General features: G+C 35.5%; 1 protein-coding gene across 11 annotated transcripts in view; it reads right to left on the bottom strand.

Annotated features, from left to right (window-relative positions):
* Positions 1 to 1,200: 1,200 nt before the first annotated feature.
* C2CD5 (C2 calcium dependent domain containing 5) overlaps positions 1,201 to 11,964 on the bottom strand; it is a 74,551-nt gene continuing 63,787 nt past the window's right edge. For 5 of the 11 annotated variants that reach the window (XM_087764124.1, XM_087764117.1, XM_087764120.1 and 2 more), the window contains 7 exons: positions 11,226 to 11,313; positions 10,055 to 10,141; positions 8,520 to 8,570; positions 7,392 to 7,493; positions 6,362 to 6,552; positions 3,423 to 3,569; positions 1,201 to 2,857 (listed from right to left, as the gene is read on the bottom strand). In XM_087764124.1, the coding sequence (XP_087620250.1) occupies positions 2,726 to 2,857; positions 3,423 to 3,569; positions 6,362 to 6,552; positions 7,392 to 7,493; positions 8,520 to 8,570; positions 10,055 to 10,141; positions 11,226 to 11,313 (798 nt within the window). In that variant the 3' untranslated portion in view covers positions 1,201 to 2,725. Of the gene's footprint in view, positions 2,858 to 3,422; positions 3,570 to 6,361; positions 6,553 to 7,391; positions 7,494 to 7,681; positions 7,736 to 8,519; positions 8,571 to 10,054; positions 10,142 to 11,225; positions 11,314 to 11,964 lie in introns of all 11 variants that reach the window. The other 6 variants (XM_087764118.1, XM_087764122.1, XM_087764121.1 and 3 more) reach the window with 4 other exon arrangements.

Here is an 11,964-nt window from a genome sequence, read left to right as displayed (position 1 = left end):
GATCAACACAAAGCCTTGACGCTCTGCAAGCACTGTCCAGCATCAGCTCAAACATCCCTGTGGTAACGCTGTTTTGGTCACAAATCCAAAACACAGCACCATACCGTTAGGAAGAAAATTAACTCTATCCCAGCCAAAACCAGTACAAGCAAGCTGCATTAGCTCTGACCCCCAAACAGCTATTCAGAGTAAATTCCTGACAAAGCAATGTTTGTTTGAGCCATGAAAAACCTCCGATGATACTGTTTGTATCCCTGCATTTCAAAGCTCCATTCGAGTAAGGAGCAGGACATCTTGCATTAACTGTGCCCATTTCGGCAGAAACTTCAATGATTCTCCCACAATGAAAACTGTCTGTTGTTATATCCTGACTAAAGGGGGAAAAGTCATTAACTAACAAAGTACCTTTGTGTGATTTTCAGCCATTCTGAACCCAGCAAGGAACATAAGTCAACTTAAGTTGTAGGCACACAGCTCCTTGTTGTTTTGTGCACCAGTGATCTGAATTTTTAACTCACGTTTTAGTTCCCCTTTCCTTACATACTCTAATAATTCCATGAAGTTTGCCTTATGTTTATATGATCCTCTTTTTGCCTCCGAGAAATGTATGAGGTCTGATGTTCCAAATGACAATGGATTTGCACACACTTAACCCTTTTTTTACACTGGAAAGAAGAAAAGAGCAATCAAGGCAATTTAAGTGTACAGTTTCCTACACGTTAAATTTACCCAGCTGGACCGATTAAGAAAAGCTAAATCCCAATTAGTAACAGTTAGAAAACATGTTTGTCATTTCTGGAATAATAATTAGAGAAGAAGTAGAATTTCTATATGAGAAATCTCTACATCTAATGAAGCGCACTAGAAGAAATTGTGACCTTTTCAACAGCTAGAAATGAAAAGATGGCATTAATACTTTCATCGAACCTACCAAAAAAACCTCCAAAACAAAAAAATGAAGAACAGCTACTTTAATGTGCTACTTCAGAGAATATTTCCGTGCTGAACACTTACTCTGAAAACAACTTCTTGTGCCAGATCCAAGACCTTCTGAAGTTATTAATCTTCTGCCATCAGCTTCAAAGGGAACAAGATTTGCCTTGCAGAATAATCAAGAGAGCTGCAACTATTTACAGGCGACTTAATTTATGGCAGCTTTGGCTGCAACAGCTACAGAATTTAGAAAGACAATTAACTGTATGAGTAAAGTGTTCTGGTAAGCACCCAATTCAAACACTTTATTTTTAAAGATAATTAACTCTCCAAATTTTAAATAATCAGGTTGTAACATTCTATACAAAAAATGTTCCTCTGAGGAGAATGGGGGTGGGACATCTTTAATATGTATCCAGCATACACATTTAACTATTACATATATAAAAAGGCAATAAATTTTATACAGAAATTTATTTTGCAAGAATGATTTTCATGCTCATTTACAATGAAATAATTAAACAAATAATCATGCCATTGCTTAATTTCAACACTAAGCAGAATATTTACATTCAAGTTTACATGTTTGTTCAAGTTCCATGTATGGTATTGTCAGAATTAAGTAGGAATGCATCTTCAGATCAAAGTTTGCATTTTTTATATTAAAATATCACTGCCTTTCAGACATTTACTGGTAATGACAGATTTCCTTTCTTTGCAGTACCCTCATTTCCCAGCTACTGTACTGGGGGAAAAAAAAGAAAACCCAAAACCAACTTGCCGAAATCAGCGTCACAAATATAATTAGCCAGGCATTTCCACCTTGTTAAACGGAAAGGAGGCTGGAGTATACTCTGGATACTGACTTTCAGAGGACTGTTTATGTCGTCTTTGCAAGAGATCATGCCTTAAGAAAATGAGCCTCAGGACAACTCTTTCACGGAATCTTATGTAAAAAAGATGATCTGTTTTGTCAATATTGAAATTAACATCTTATAATAGCACCAAACACACTTTGGAACTTTTTGTTCTTTTTTAACTATAGGGATGACTAGGAACACAGCATCATGGTCTGGCACCTTTTTAAAAACAAGAACAAACAAAAAAACCTCGGAACACCCACCAAACACATATGCTGTATAGTAATAATTTTAAAAAAATAAATTAACAGTTTGCAAACAGTTGAAAAATATTTTTAGCGTGCAGAAATTCAAACTGTGACTTTTTGGTGCTGCTTCTTCCTCTTCGCACTCTATGATCTAAGATAAGTTTAGGCTTCGGCCCACATTTTCTTAGTCTGTGCACAAATCTCTTGTTCCTTTGGCAAAGGTTGCTAATACAGGCTTCTCAGTTATCTCCCACCCACTCTGACCCCTCTTTTAATTTTTAAACTGAGCTGAGAATCAGCTAATACAATATGCAAACTCAGAAATGGTTCTGAATTACAACTTATCATGGTCCTGTTGAACAGCTGAAAAATGCAACAGAATTTTTTGTTTACTTTCACAGTTCCATGCGATGGCTACTATTTTAATCCATACTCTCATATCAGTGCTTCGCCTACTGTCTTGGTTTCACAGGGGCCTGTAATTATAAGAAAAGAATCAGAGCATACCTGCCAATATGCTGCCCTGACTATTACATGAAGTTAACTGACAAAGTATAGTGATTGTCTTGGATTTTGGCTGTTAATGTTATGGGGAGATGCTGATTTCGAAGATGCAAACCTAAATGTTCCCACATTTTAAATAATCTTTATATTTGGCAGAGACTATTTCAACTTTTTCTGTCTTCACGTTGTGACATCTCCTCCAGAACTTGTGGGTTGAGAAACAACCGTAGAGGGTTGTACTGGTAACATTTCTAACTCAGATTCACGTACAAAGATGACTGCATCACCACTGACATTTATTAAACACTGAGCCTGAGGGGGGGGAAAAAAAATAAAGAGAATCTGCAGTTACCAAACATTAATAATAAAATATTTTATGTTTACTTATATCTGCTAAATATAACTACACAGATAATAGAAAAGTTGACAGAGATCAAAGAACAAATTATTCGAATTTATTAGTGAGCTAATCTCTGCCATATTTCCTTTTATATCCACTCACTTGTGTGCTATCAAACATGTAGCCAGATTCTCGTAAGACCACCACAAATGAAATATCTGGGTAGCTGTACTGGCCTTCACTACTGTTTTGAACGTATTTCATGTACCAAAACAACCATATTCTGTTTTCATCTTTACCAATAAAGTTTTGTCCCTTTATGTCCAAAATGAAGCATTTCGTATCAGCATATTCGTAATTTTCTGTTAACTGGGGTGTTCAAGAATGCTCTTGGCTTCTTCAAACAAACATTATGATGAGAGGTCCAGAAGTGTTACGCAGACATGGCTCTACAGGGTTGCTGTTTTTTAAATGCACAAAATGTATGTTTGTGTCATACTAATCACAATAGCACTGTTATTTCATACCATCATTTACCTGATTTTTGTTTGGATTCTCCATGAAAACACACTGCTTCATTATGTATGAGACAACTGCATTCCCCCCTAAAGCTGCAACATGAGCTCTCACCATTGCAAACACTTCAGCAATAAAAGCATGGAGAAAACCACTGACACCACCCTCCTAAAATGGAAAAAAAAAAATTACATGTTATGTTAGGTACAGCTACTTTTCTTACATTTTTATCAGCTGAATGTTTCAGTGAATCCTAAATGGTATATTGTACAGAACTTAAAAGCTATTCACTGTTTAATGGGTCACAGTTAAAAAGCAGACCAATGGAACTTACTGTTTGAAGAAAAGAATCACAAGTAGGTTATCCATTTGTGACTGCTATTCTTACAGTCAGTGTATTACGTATACTCATACTTTTCAGACATTCCTACACCTCTGCAGAAACATTCAATATTCCAATGACAGTTGAATAATCACTTTTTTCTTTCATCAGGAAGGACACTGCCCACTTTTTTTGATAACTGGGAAGCAGATAAAGAATAATTCCTACTGAGGACTAAAAGAGATTTAGACTTCTTGGAAACTACTGCTAAAGAGTGGCCATTACCTTTGGTCACTGCAACTTCATGCATGCTAACAACTGTCATCAGTTCTCAACATTCACTAAAGAAACGATCCCTCAAAATACAAAGTAAACAAGGGACAGAGCAGAGACTTGACAAGCAAGCTATGAAAGCTTTTTTTTCCCTTGATGTCCAAAAGAACTTCTGGTCACGCCATTTAGTGAAGTTTTTTGACCTGATGGTGCTTGTGGAGGATTTTTACTACTTTGGTGCCAAGCTGAATAATTTAAATTGCTGTGAAAGGAGAAGGAGGAAAACAATGGTGTATGTTTTTTTTCTAGACAATCCTTATGAAAGAATGTGAGCAACTACATTGGCAGGGGGAACCCCATACACGAAAACAAGGCAACCGACCAAAAAAATAAAAATCCACAGAAAAAAACTAAGGAAAGAAACTGATGAAACTGAGCTCAATATGGTTCAAAATATCTATAAAATTTCAAAATGAAAGTGAAAGGCAAGACCACTAGACTTCCCACATATGGGTGTGCCACTGGAGAAAATGGAAGAGGTAGGTGGAAGAGGCTAACTAAGCTAAATTTCAACAAATATGGATTGCCCTCATATCTACTGGAAAAAGTATAATCTACCCTGAACAGCCTCATGAAGGCATAAGGAAACATATCTTGCAGATGAAAATTAACAAACAAAAGGCAAATATAAATTTCACCAATCCAAGCATACACAGCATGAATGATGTCAACTGCAGCCAGAAATCAAAATTTCAGTACTAGTTTGTCATTCCTCATGAAATTTTGATTTTGTTCAAGTGTTGTTACAGCAACTGATAGGAAATAATCTGTAATATTATAAACCTAACAGAAAATCTGATGACAAAAGATAACAAAAGATCATAAATATACACCTCTAAATGGCAAAACCTAAGAGCAATAGATAAACTGGACTTAAAATTATCATTAATTTTTGAAGCACAGTGTCTGGTATATACTTCAGTTTATGAAAGCAGTCATAGGGCTTCAATATTCTGTAAACTAAACTACCATAAGCAAAATATAAAGCAATACAAACACAAATGCTGCTAATTATTTTTCTGTAGAATCTGAAACACATTGCTTGAGTTGGATATAATGACCACTCTGACTCTGTTACAGCCTCAGGGCAATACTGTGCAACTAGTATTAGAACTGGTTTGTCACTCAGCCTAGGCAACTGAAATGGATTTAAATTAGCTGCCCTGCGTGCTGCAAATAGCACACTGACAGTATCACAGAAACTACAACCATCCCAACTTCATGGAGGAGCTGAATCAAATACTTGAGCAACCTACCTCTGCTAATATCTGCTATCAGTTACCAAAGCCTGCTTATCAGCTATTTAATTTCTATCTACAGAAGCTGCAGTTAGCACAGAAATGTCATGTAATCATTTCCATGGTCATACCACATACATCCTTTTGAAAATGATGTCCTTTTCACATAGACTTCTCAAGTTAAAAGGGGTCATAACTTCCAAGATCCAAACAAGATGTTTGGCTGATCAAAGTTTCTCTAGAGAGCTCGCAACTCGTTTTTATGAAGGCTGATCAGTTTTATTAACATCTGCTATGTAATTTTATCAATGTGTAATTAGTAAGAAACAGCATACTCCTCAGCGCTGACAAACCAGGCAAGAGGTATATTGCGGTTTTGTGACCAGAAATTGTAGCAGAAGGATGTAGCTACTTCCCAAAATGACACGAAAGTGATAAAGAACATGTCTTGGATTTTTGCAGGCTCAGATGAGTATCTGTTGTTCAGATCCAGACTGGAGATCCTTGTTTGAGTATCATAGCTACACCCTCTAAGCTGCTTGTGTGGTTATATACTCTACGGCATGCTTTTTAGACAGAGCTATGTTACTGAGAATGCACAGAACGTAATATCAAAAAAAAATCAGCATAATAGTTATATATGATATGGGAAACCTTGTATTAACCAAAGAATTCTAAAATCCAAATACATTGTGAAAGTTCATCATTAAGCTTGCTAAATGAGAGAAGAATGGTTTGGGTTCAAATGATCCGAATTACCATTGTTGGTCAAAGACCTATTTTTTTTTTTTTCCAAATAGTTCTGTTTAAGAACTCATTGGCTTAGTGTTATATCCAAATTCAACAACAATGACCATGGTTAAGTAACCCCTTCCTAACATTGCCAAACACAAAGCAGCTCTATGACAAGAGCAGTGCAACGCAACTTACTCCCCATTCAGCACCTACCCTCAAGTGACAAAAACTCTATTCCCTTGCTGTGCCATACCTCAACTCAAACCACTTCAGGTATTTACCTTTGATTATTATAATTAGCAAAAAGTGCTAACCCCTGATATACAGCTCACCTCACGCAAAGAAGTGGTTTCTCGTATAAAAAACATGTTGATTATCCCAAGATATTTGGTTATTTTTGCCCCAGGTAGAAAAGAAAGAGGTGTCATCTTAACAACTGAGACAGTAGAATTGGTGCATGATGGAACAGAACGGTGCCGTAAATATCCCTCAGCCAATGGACTTGCTTTATCAAGTGAAGCAGCTAAAAAGATGGGAAAAAAGAAGAGAAAGTAACTATCAAGTAAGATCAATTACTGTTTCTCAAAACACAAAACCTCTTCTTTATGGTTTCCAAATAGCTTGGTGACAACATTCAGCTGCCTGTGATGCTCAGCCATATCATGTGAGAAAGGAAATTATCATGCAATGCATGCAAAAGGAGACAAAAAGCTGAAATGGAATTTGTTTGGAAGAGTGGCATTCCTGCAAAGGAAAACATTGAGGCGAGTAGCTGCACATACAACAATCAGTTATAAAGTGAAGGTGAAGAAAAAAGTGCCAACATTTTGAAATACGTATTCTGCTGAAGGAACAAATTATAGGAAGTGTGAAAGTTGTTGTGTTTCCCCAGTGCAGCATTTTCCATTAAAACAGATATTAATCTCTGCTAATTTAAGCAAGATAGTCAGACCTGTGGCCAAAGAACTACTGAAAAATAACTCACCACTGGCTAATTTAGTGACCATTGCCTTGACTGTCACCTTGGTGATTGCTTCCTGTTTTTCACCAAAAATTTTCCAAGATCATACATACACCTACATCCATGCAGTGTATGTTATATAATTAGTAGGCATACACATTTATTGATAACTAATTTTTACTAAGTGAACAGAAATACTATATTTTGCTTTTTATGCTACTGGTTCATGAACCCTATATTAGCTTACAAAGACTTTAACAATGTCAGCAGTTTTGACACTCAGGTATTCATTCTACATGTGATCTGCAATACTATTGCTGGGCAGGAAACTCCACTATTCACCACTGGGAAATCAGAGATATGTCTCAGATTATCATAACGTGGTAGAAACAGCCGCCTACTTGTCTTAATTGATCCGCGCCTTATGGTCTGAGCTTTCAGTTTAATGAGCTCTATCCAGCTGTTGCATCTGTCTGCAAAGGAACTGTAATCAATTGACGTTGCTGAAAACACAGACAGAAAAACAAAAGAAAAAAACAAAGAAAAAAAATATGGATGATGTCTCTTGCTCATCTCAATGCTCCTTTTGAGGAAGCAATTATCTGTGTCTGAGAGAGAACAAACATCCCTTTCCAGGTCTGTTTAAAGGAAAAGTTACAGTATAGGTTTGGACTAGTCCAAACCAGTGTACCGATTTCTGGTGATGTCCCAGCTGTGAACCAACTGCCTGACTGGGACTTCATCACTGAAAAAACATGCAAATACAGTCATTAATGACTTATGCTAATTTTTTTTTTCTTTTTTAAATCTCATTTTAGGTATTCAGTTCGGGCTTCTTTAAGTTTATTTAAGCCTTGTTTAATTTTAATTTTTATTGCTTTTCTTTTCTTCACAAAGAGCTGCTGATCATGATTTAAACTTCCTAACTATCGTTATCAATATCTAACCTACAGACTGAAAAAAAGCTTTGGTGATGATAAGAGTCACAAGCTGAAACAACACCTCGGTTTTAAACACAAATTAATTTTCCTTACAAAATGCTGTCCTCCTTCCCCCAACATCCCCCTCTCCAACACCCACCCCCTACCCTCCCACCCCCATTATCACTGCAATGAGAAGTAGAGTTGTTTCTGCTATGACTTTTAGTATTAGTTGCAGGGGTGCTTGCGTATCTTTAAAAAAAAAAAAAGTTTTGCAAACACCGTTTCTTCATTATTCTGAAGAAACGGAAGGAACACATGCTAACTTCAAATTAAGACAAGCAAAAAAGCTCTCTCTCAGGGGACTAATTTTCTGTCCGATAAAGTGATATCAATATATCTGACAGAGACACACTATTATTATTAACAAATCTGACTTTTGTAATTAAAAAACACATCAAAATATTATGATATCATTAAGTCACACCAGAGCATGCATTCTCAGTTAACTAGTAAACACTTCCTGGATTAAGACACATCCAAAAAGAGTATACCAATATCCCAAGAATGCTCAATGTTCTGGCATATGGCTAAATTGAGTAAACTCACCTCTCTGAGCAGCAGGAATACCTGTGTGGGAACTTGCACCCTCCAGGACTTCTAATAAGACAAAATGAATTCCATTCAGATAATATATGAGCAGAGTCATGTAGTACAGGACAACAGCTTTCTTCTTATAAAAACATTTTTAGAGAAAAAAAATCTTCTACATATACTATACTATGTACTTTGAGAGCACATAATAAATTGGTATAAATAATTAACTTTACTAAATCTTTCAAATTATAATATGATCGTTTACTAAAGGTCATTACTGTATAAGGTTGTATACAAATATTATTAAAATAACAATCTTACAGAAAAGTACGTAAAAAAGGTATCAATATATTAAACTGCTAAGTAAATGTAACTACAATGAAACCTCAAGTCTACTTGTGAAGAAATGACAGCTGAAATAATTATCTAGTTGAAAGCCTCCAAAGTGATGTACAGTACAATATGGAATGTGAAGAACATCAGGAAAAGTGATATACATGAACAGGCTACCCTCTACTGGTCAGTGCCCATTATACAAGTAGCACTGTCTAGTACCAGTGAAAAAAGACACTCGTCAGAAATTTCTGGATAGCTGCTCTTTTTGAAAAATGAAAGGTTAACAGTATCATAATGTGATCAACTAAAAGTTAAGCACACACAAATGCATAAAAATAAAAAACAAACACAAAGCAATAAGGATATTATTGCTGAAATTAAACTGACCTCCGAAAATACAAGTAAATGCAGTAGGCACCCTCCTTTATACAACTTATGTAATGGGCAAAAAAGCAGCTCTTTAACATTAGTAAAAGAACATTTACAATAATTCACAGATACTAAATTTCCATTTTGGTGGGTAGATAATCCAACAATGGAGAAGGAAGCGAAGACAGCCGATTTCAATGAATGACGACCTAATTTTTAATTCAGTCATAGAAGAATTGTGACAACCATTCTTGAAATGCAGCTCTACCTCAGGTAAAATAAAGCAGCTGTTTAACAGCTAAAACATGCTGCACTCTACAAACTGTTTACTATGCAAGTTTAGGCTCCTTTCACTTAAAAAAAAATTGCATGCAATTTTGCTCAGCTGAACAACCAGTACTGGCTAGATAAAGTATCTCCCACCATGAAAACTATGAAATTATTTAAGGCTAACAATACATGGAGTTATTTTATATGGGCCATTTACAGAAGCAAAGCACTATGAGGCAAGCCTAATTATTAAGTAATTTATAATTCTTTAGGTCAAATGACACCCAACACCTAGTGGATTGCAGCATTTTCAATACTCTAAATGCAAAGATAGACAAAATCTATCTAGACGGGAAATCTACAAAAGAACATAAACAGAAGGATTAGCCAACGCATCTGATGCGACTCAAAAAATTTGACTTTAGGAGTGAACATATCCATTACGCTTAGGTAGCAAAGAATATTTAAAGCATGTGAAAGTACAGATATTTTAAAGCTACTGCAACAATGAAAGAGCAGAACTCAAAATCAGTACAAAAAACAGTAGTTCAGCATTCTTCCATTTAACTGACCTTTAGCTGGTGAAAATGGTTGAGAAGCAAGGGGATCAGAGCAGAGTTCCAATGGAAACTGTAGCTGCTCTTCATTGTCTGTAGATGCTTCAACAAAGAAAACATAACCAATTGATAATTAACCCCCAAAAAAAGATTCGCCAGTAATAATAAGCACTACAGATTCAATTTAGTCAGGTCTGACTGGAACAGATTTTTTCAGCGTATGTATATAGTGATGCAGTTCTGTATCAACAGTTAGATGTCTGACAATAAATCCAGCTGCAAAACTGAACAGAACCTGTGTTCCATTGAACAGGATTTGACTTAGTATTTCAGGAAAAAACATTAAGTCAAGTCATGTATTTTAAAGATTTGATTCTGTAGTTGGATCTGAGTTAGCTATACATTACAGTAAAAAGCAACATATAATTTATTTCACATAGAAGAAAACAAACAATTTACTGTTACTATTTAAGAAGTAAGGTATAACTACTGTTTTAGAAACATATGGCTCTGTTCTACTACCTAATTCAATTCTTCAGAATGGAGTAACTTCAAAGTTCTGTCTAAATTCCCATATCCAGACTGCATACGTGCGTTTCTAGCATAAGATGGTGCTTCATAATTAAGATGACATACACAGATTGCAGTCGTCTCTTCTATTCTCTCCATAATGCTATATGCTTCACTGATCAACAATATTACTGACCTACTTAAGCGTTTTTTGAGAGTTTTTTTACATTACTATGAATAATTTATTTTCTGCCTTCTTGAAGTAAGGACAAAATTTGCTACTTATAAGAACAAGTATTCTCTAATGACTTACACCACGATTCAAAATACAATGGAAATGTCATCTGTTACACTGAATAATTTTCTCTAAAGAATTAAAGAAAGATGGTACATGGAATAAGGAAATACCAAACATTTTTTTCATGTTACTGTAAGTTTGTTTATTATGTACAAGCAAATACCTAATACTTGATAAGTAAGTCATCCTGCTGGAGGTCACATATATGTAACTCTAAAAACCTCTATGTTATGACTTTACAATTTTATAGAACTTCCCCATAGAAATGTGTATACGTAACTGAAATTAAAATGTAGACTCATTACCTACTGGGGGGAAAAAAAAAAAAGGGAAAGAAAAAGATTATCTCTTATCTTTACAGGCCTCACTACATTTTACCTCTTTGCTGTGATTTTTCTGTAGGGGCTTTGTTGGCTTGTAGTGCTTGGTTTTTGTCAAATGTAATTGCAACAGCTGTAACTGCAATCTGCAAATCAGAAATATATGGTATATTAGGTAACTGAATCTCTCGTGCAACCTGCAAAAATAATTTTGCAAAAAAGCCAGCTTTTTCCATAGAAAAATAATGGGGGGGGGGGGGGGGGGGGGAAATCATCTAAGTAGACATATTAAAAACCCTTCACAGCAGAGCATAAAAGGTAATACTAAGGTCCATTGTTAGAACATACACCTGACAGTGTTTGTCCCACATTTATGATTTTTTTCATCAGTTCCTTCCTGCTTTCTTGGTGAACCAACATAAAAATCAATCATAAAAACTCATTATCATTGCATTTGTAACAGAGAAAGAGATGTTTAATGGATCACAAGAATGATGCTATACTTCTAAAGAAAACATTTTATTTAAAAATAATGAAGCATATCGCGTCATCTTGAAACTGAAAGAAAACAATCAGACAATTATAATGACAGCATATTTAGAAAACTAGCGTGCCATATTCTTGTATTGTATGTGGCTAACACCTTTTAATGGATATCTCGTCAGGACTTTTCATTTCCTACCTAACTAAAAAGATACACACTGTTAAGACACACTGAAATGCCATGTAGTCCCATGATTCTCAGAACTGGTGAACTCCATACGTCATCTTTTCCTTCATCAAAGATCATGGCCTTA

Source organism: Nipponia nippon, unplaced genomic scaffold (genome assembly GCF_047370975.1).
Source record: "Nipponia nippon isolate SJK-2023a ecotype South Korea unplaced genomic scaffold, ASM4737097v1 scaffold_3, whole genome shotgun sequence".
Lineage (NCBI taxonomy): Eukaryota > Metazoa > Chordata > Aves > Pelecaniformes > Threskiornithidae > Nipponia > Nipponia nippon.
The sequence above is the reverse complement of the archived record's forward strand: the minus strand, read 5'-3'. Positions and strand labels throughout refer to the sequence as shown.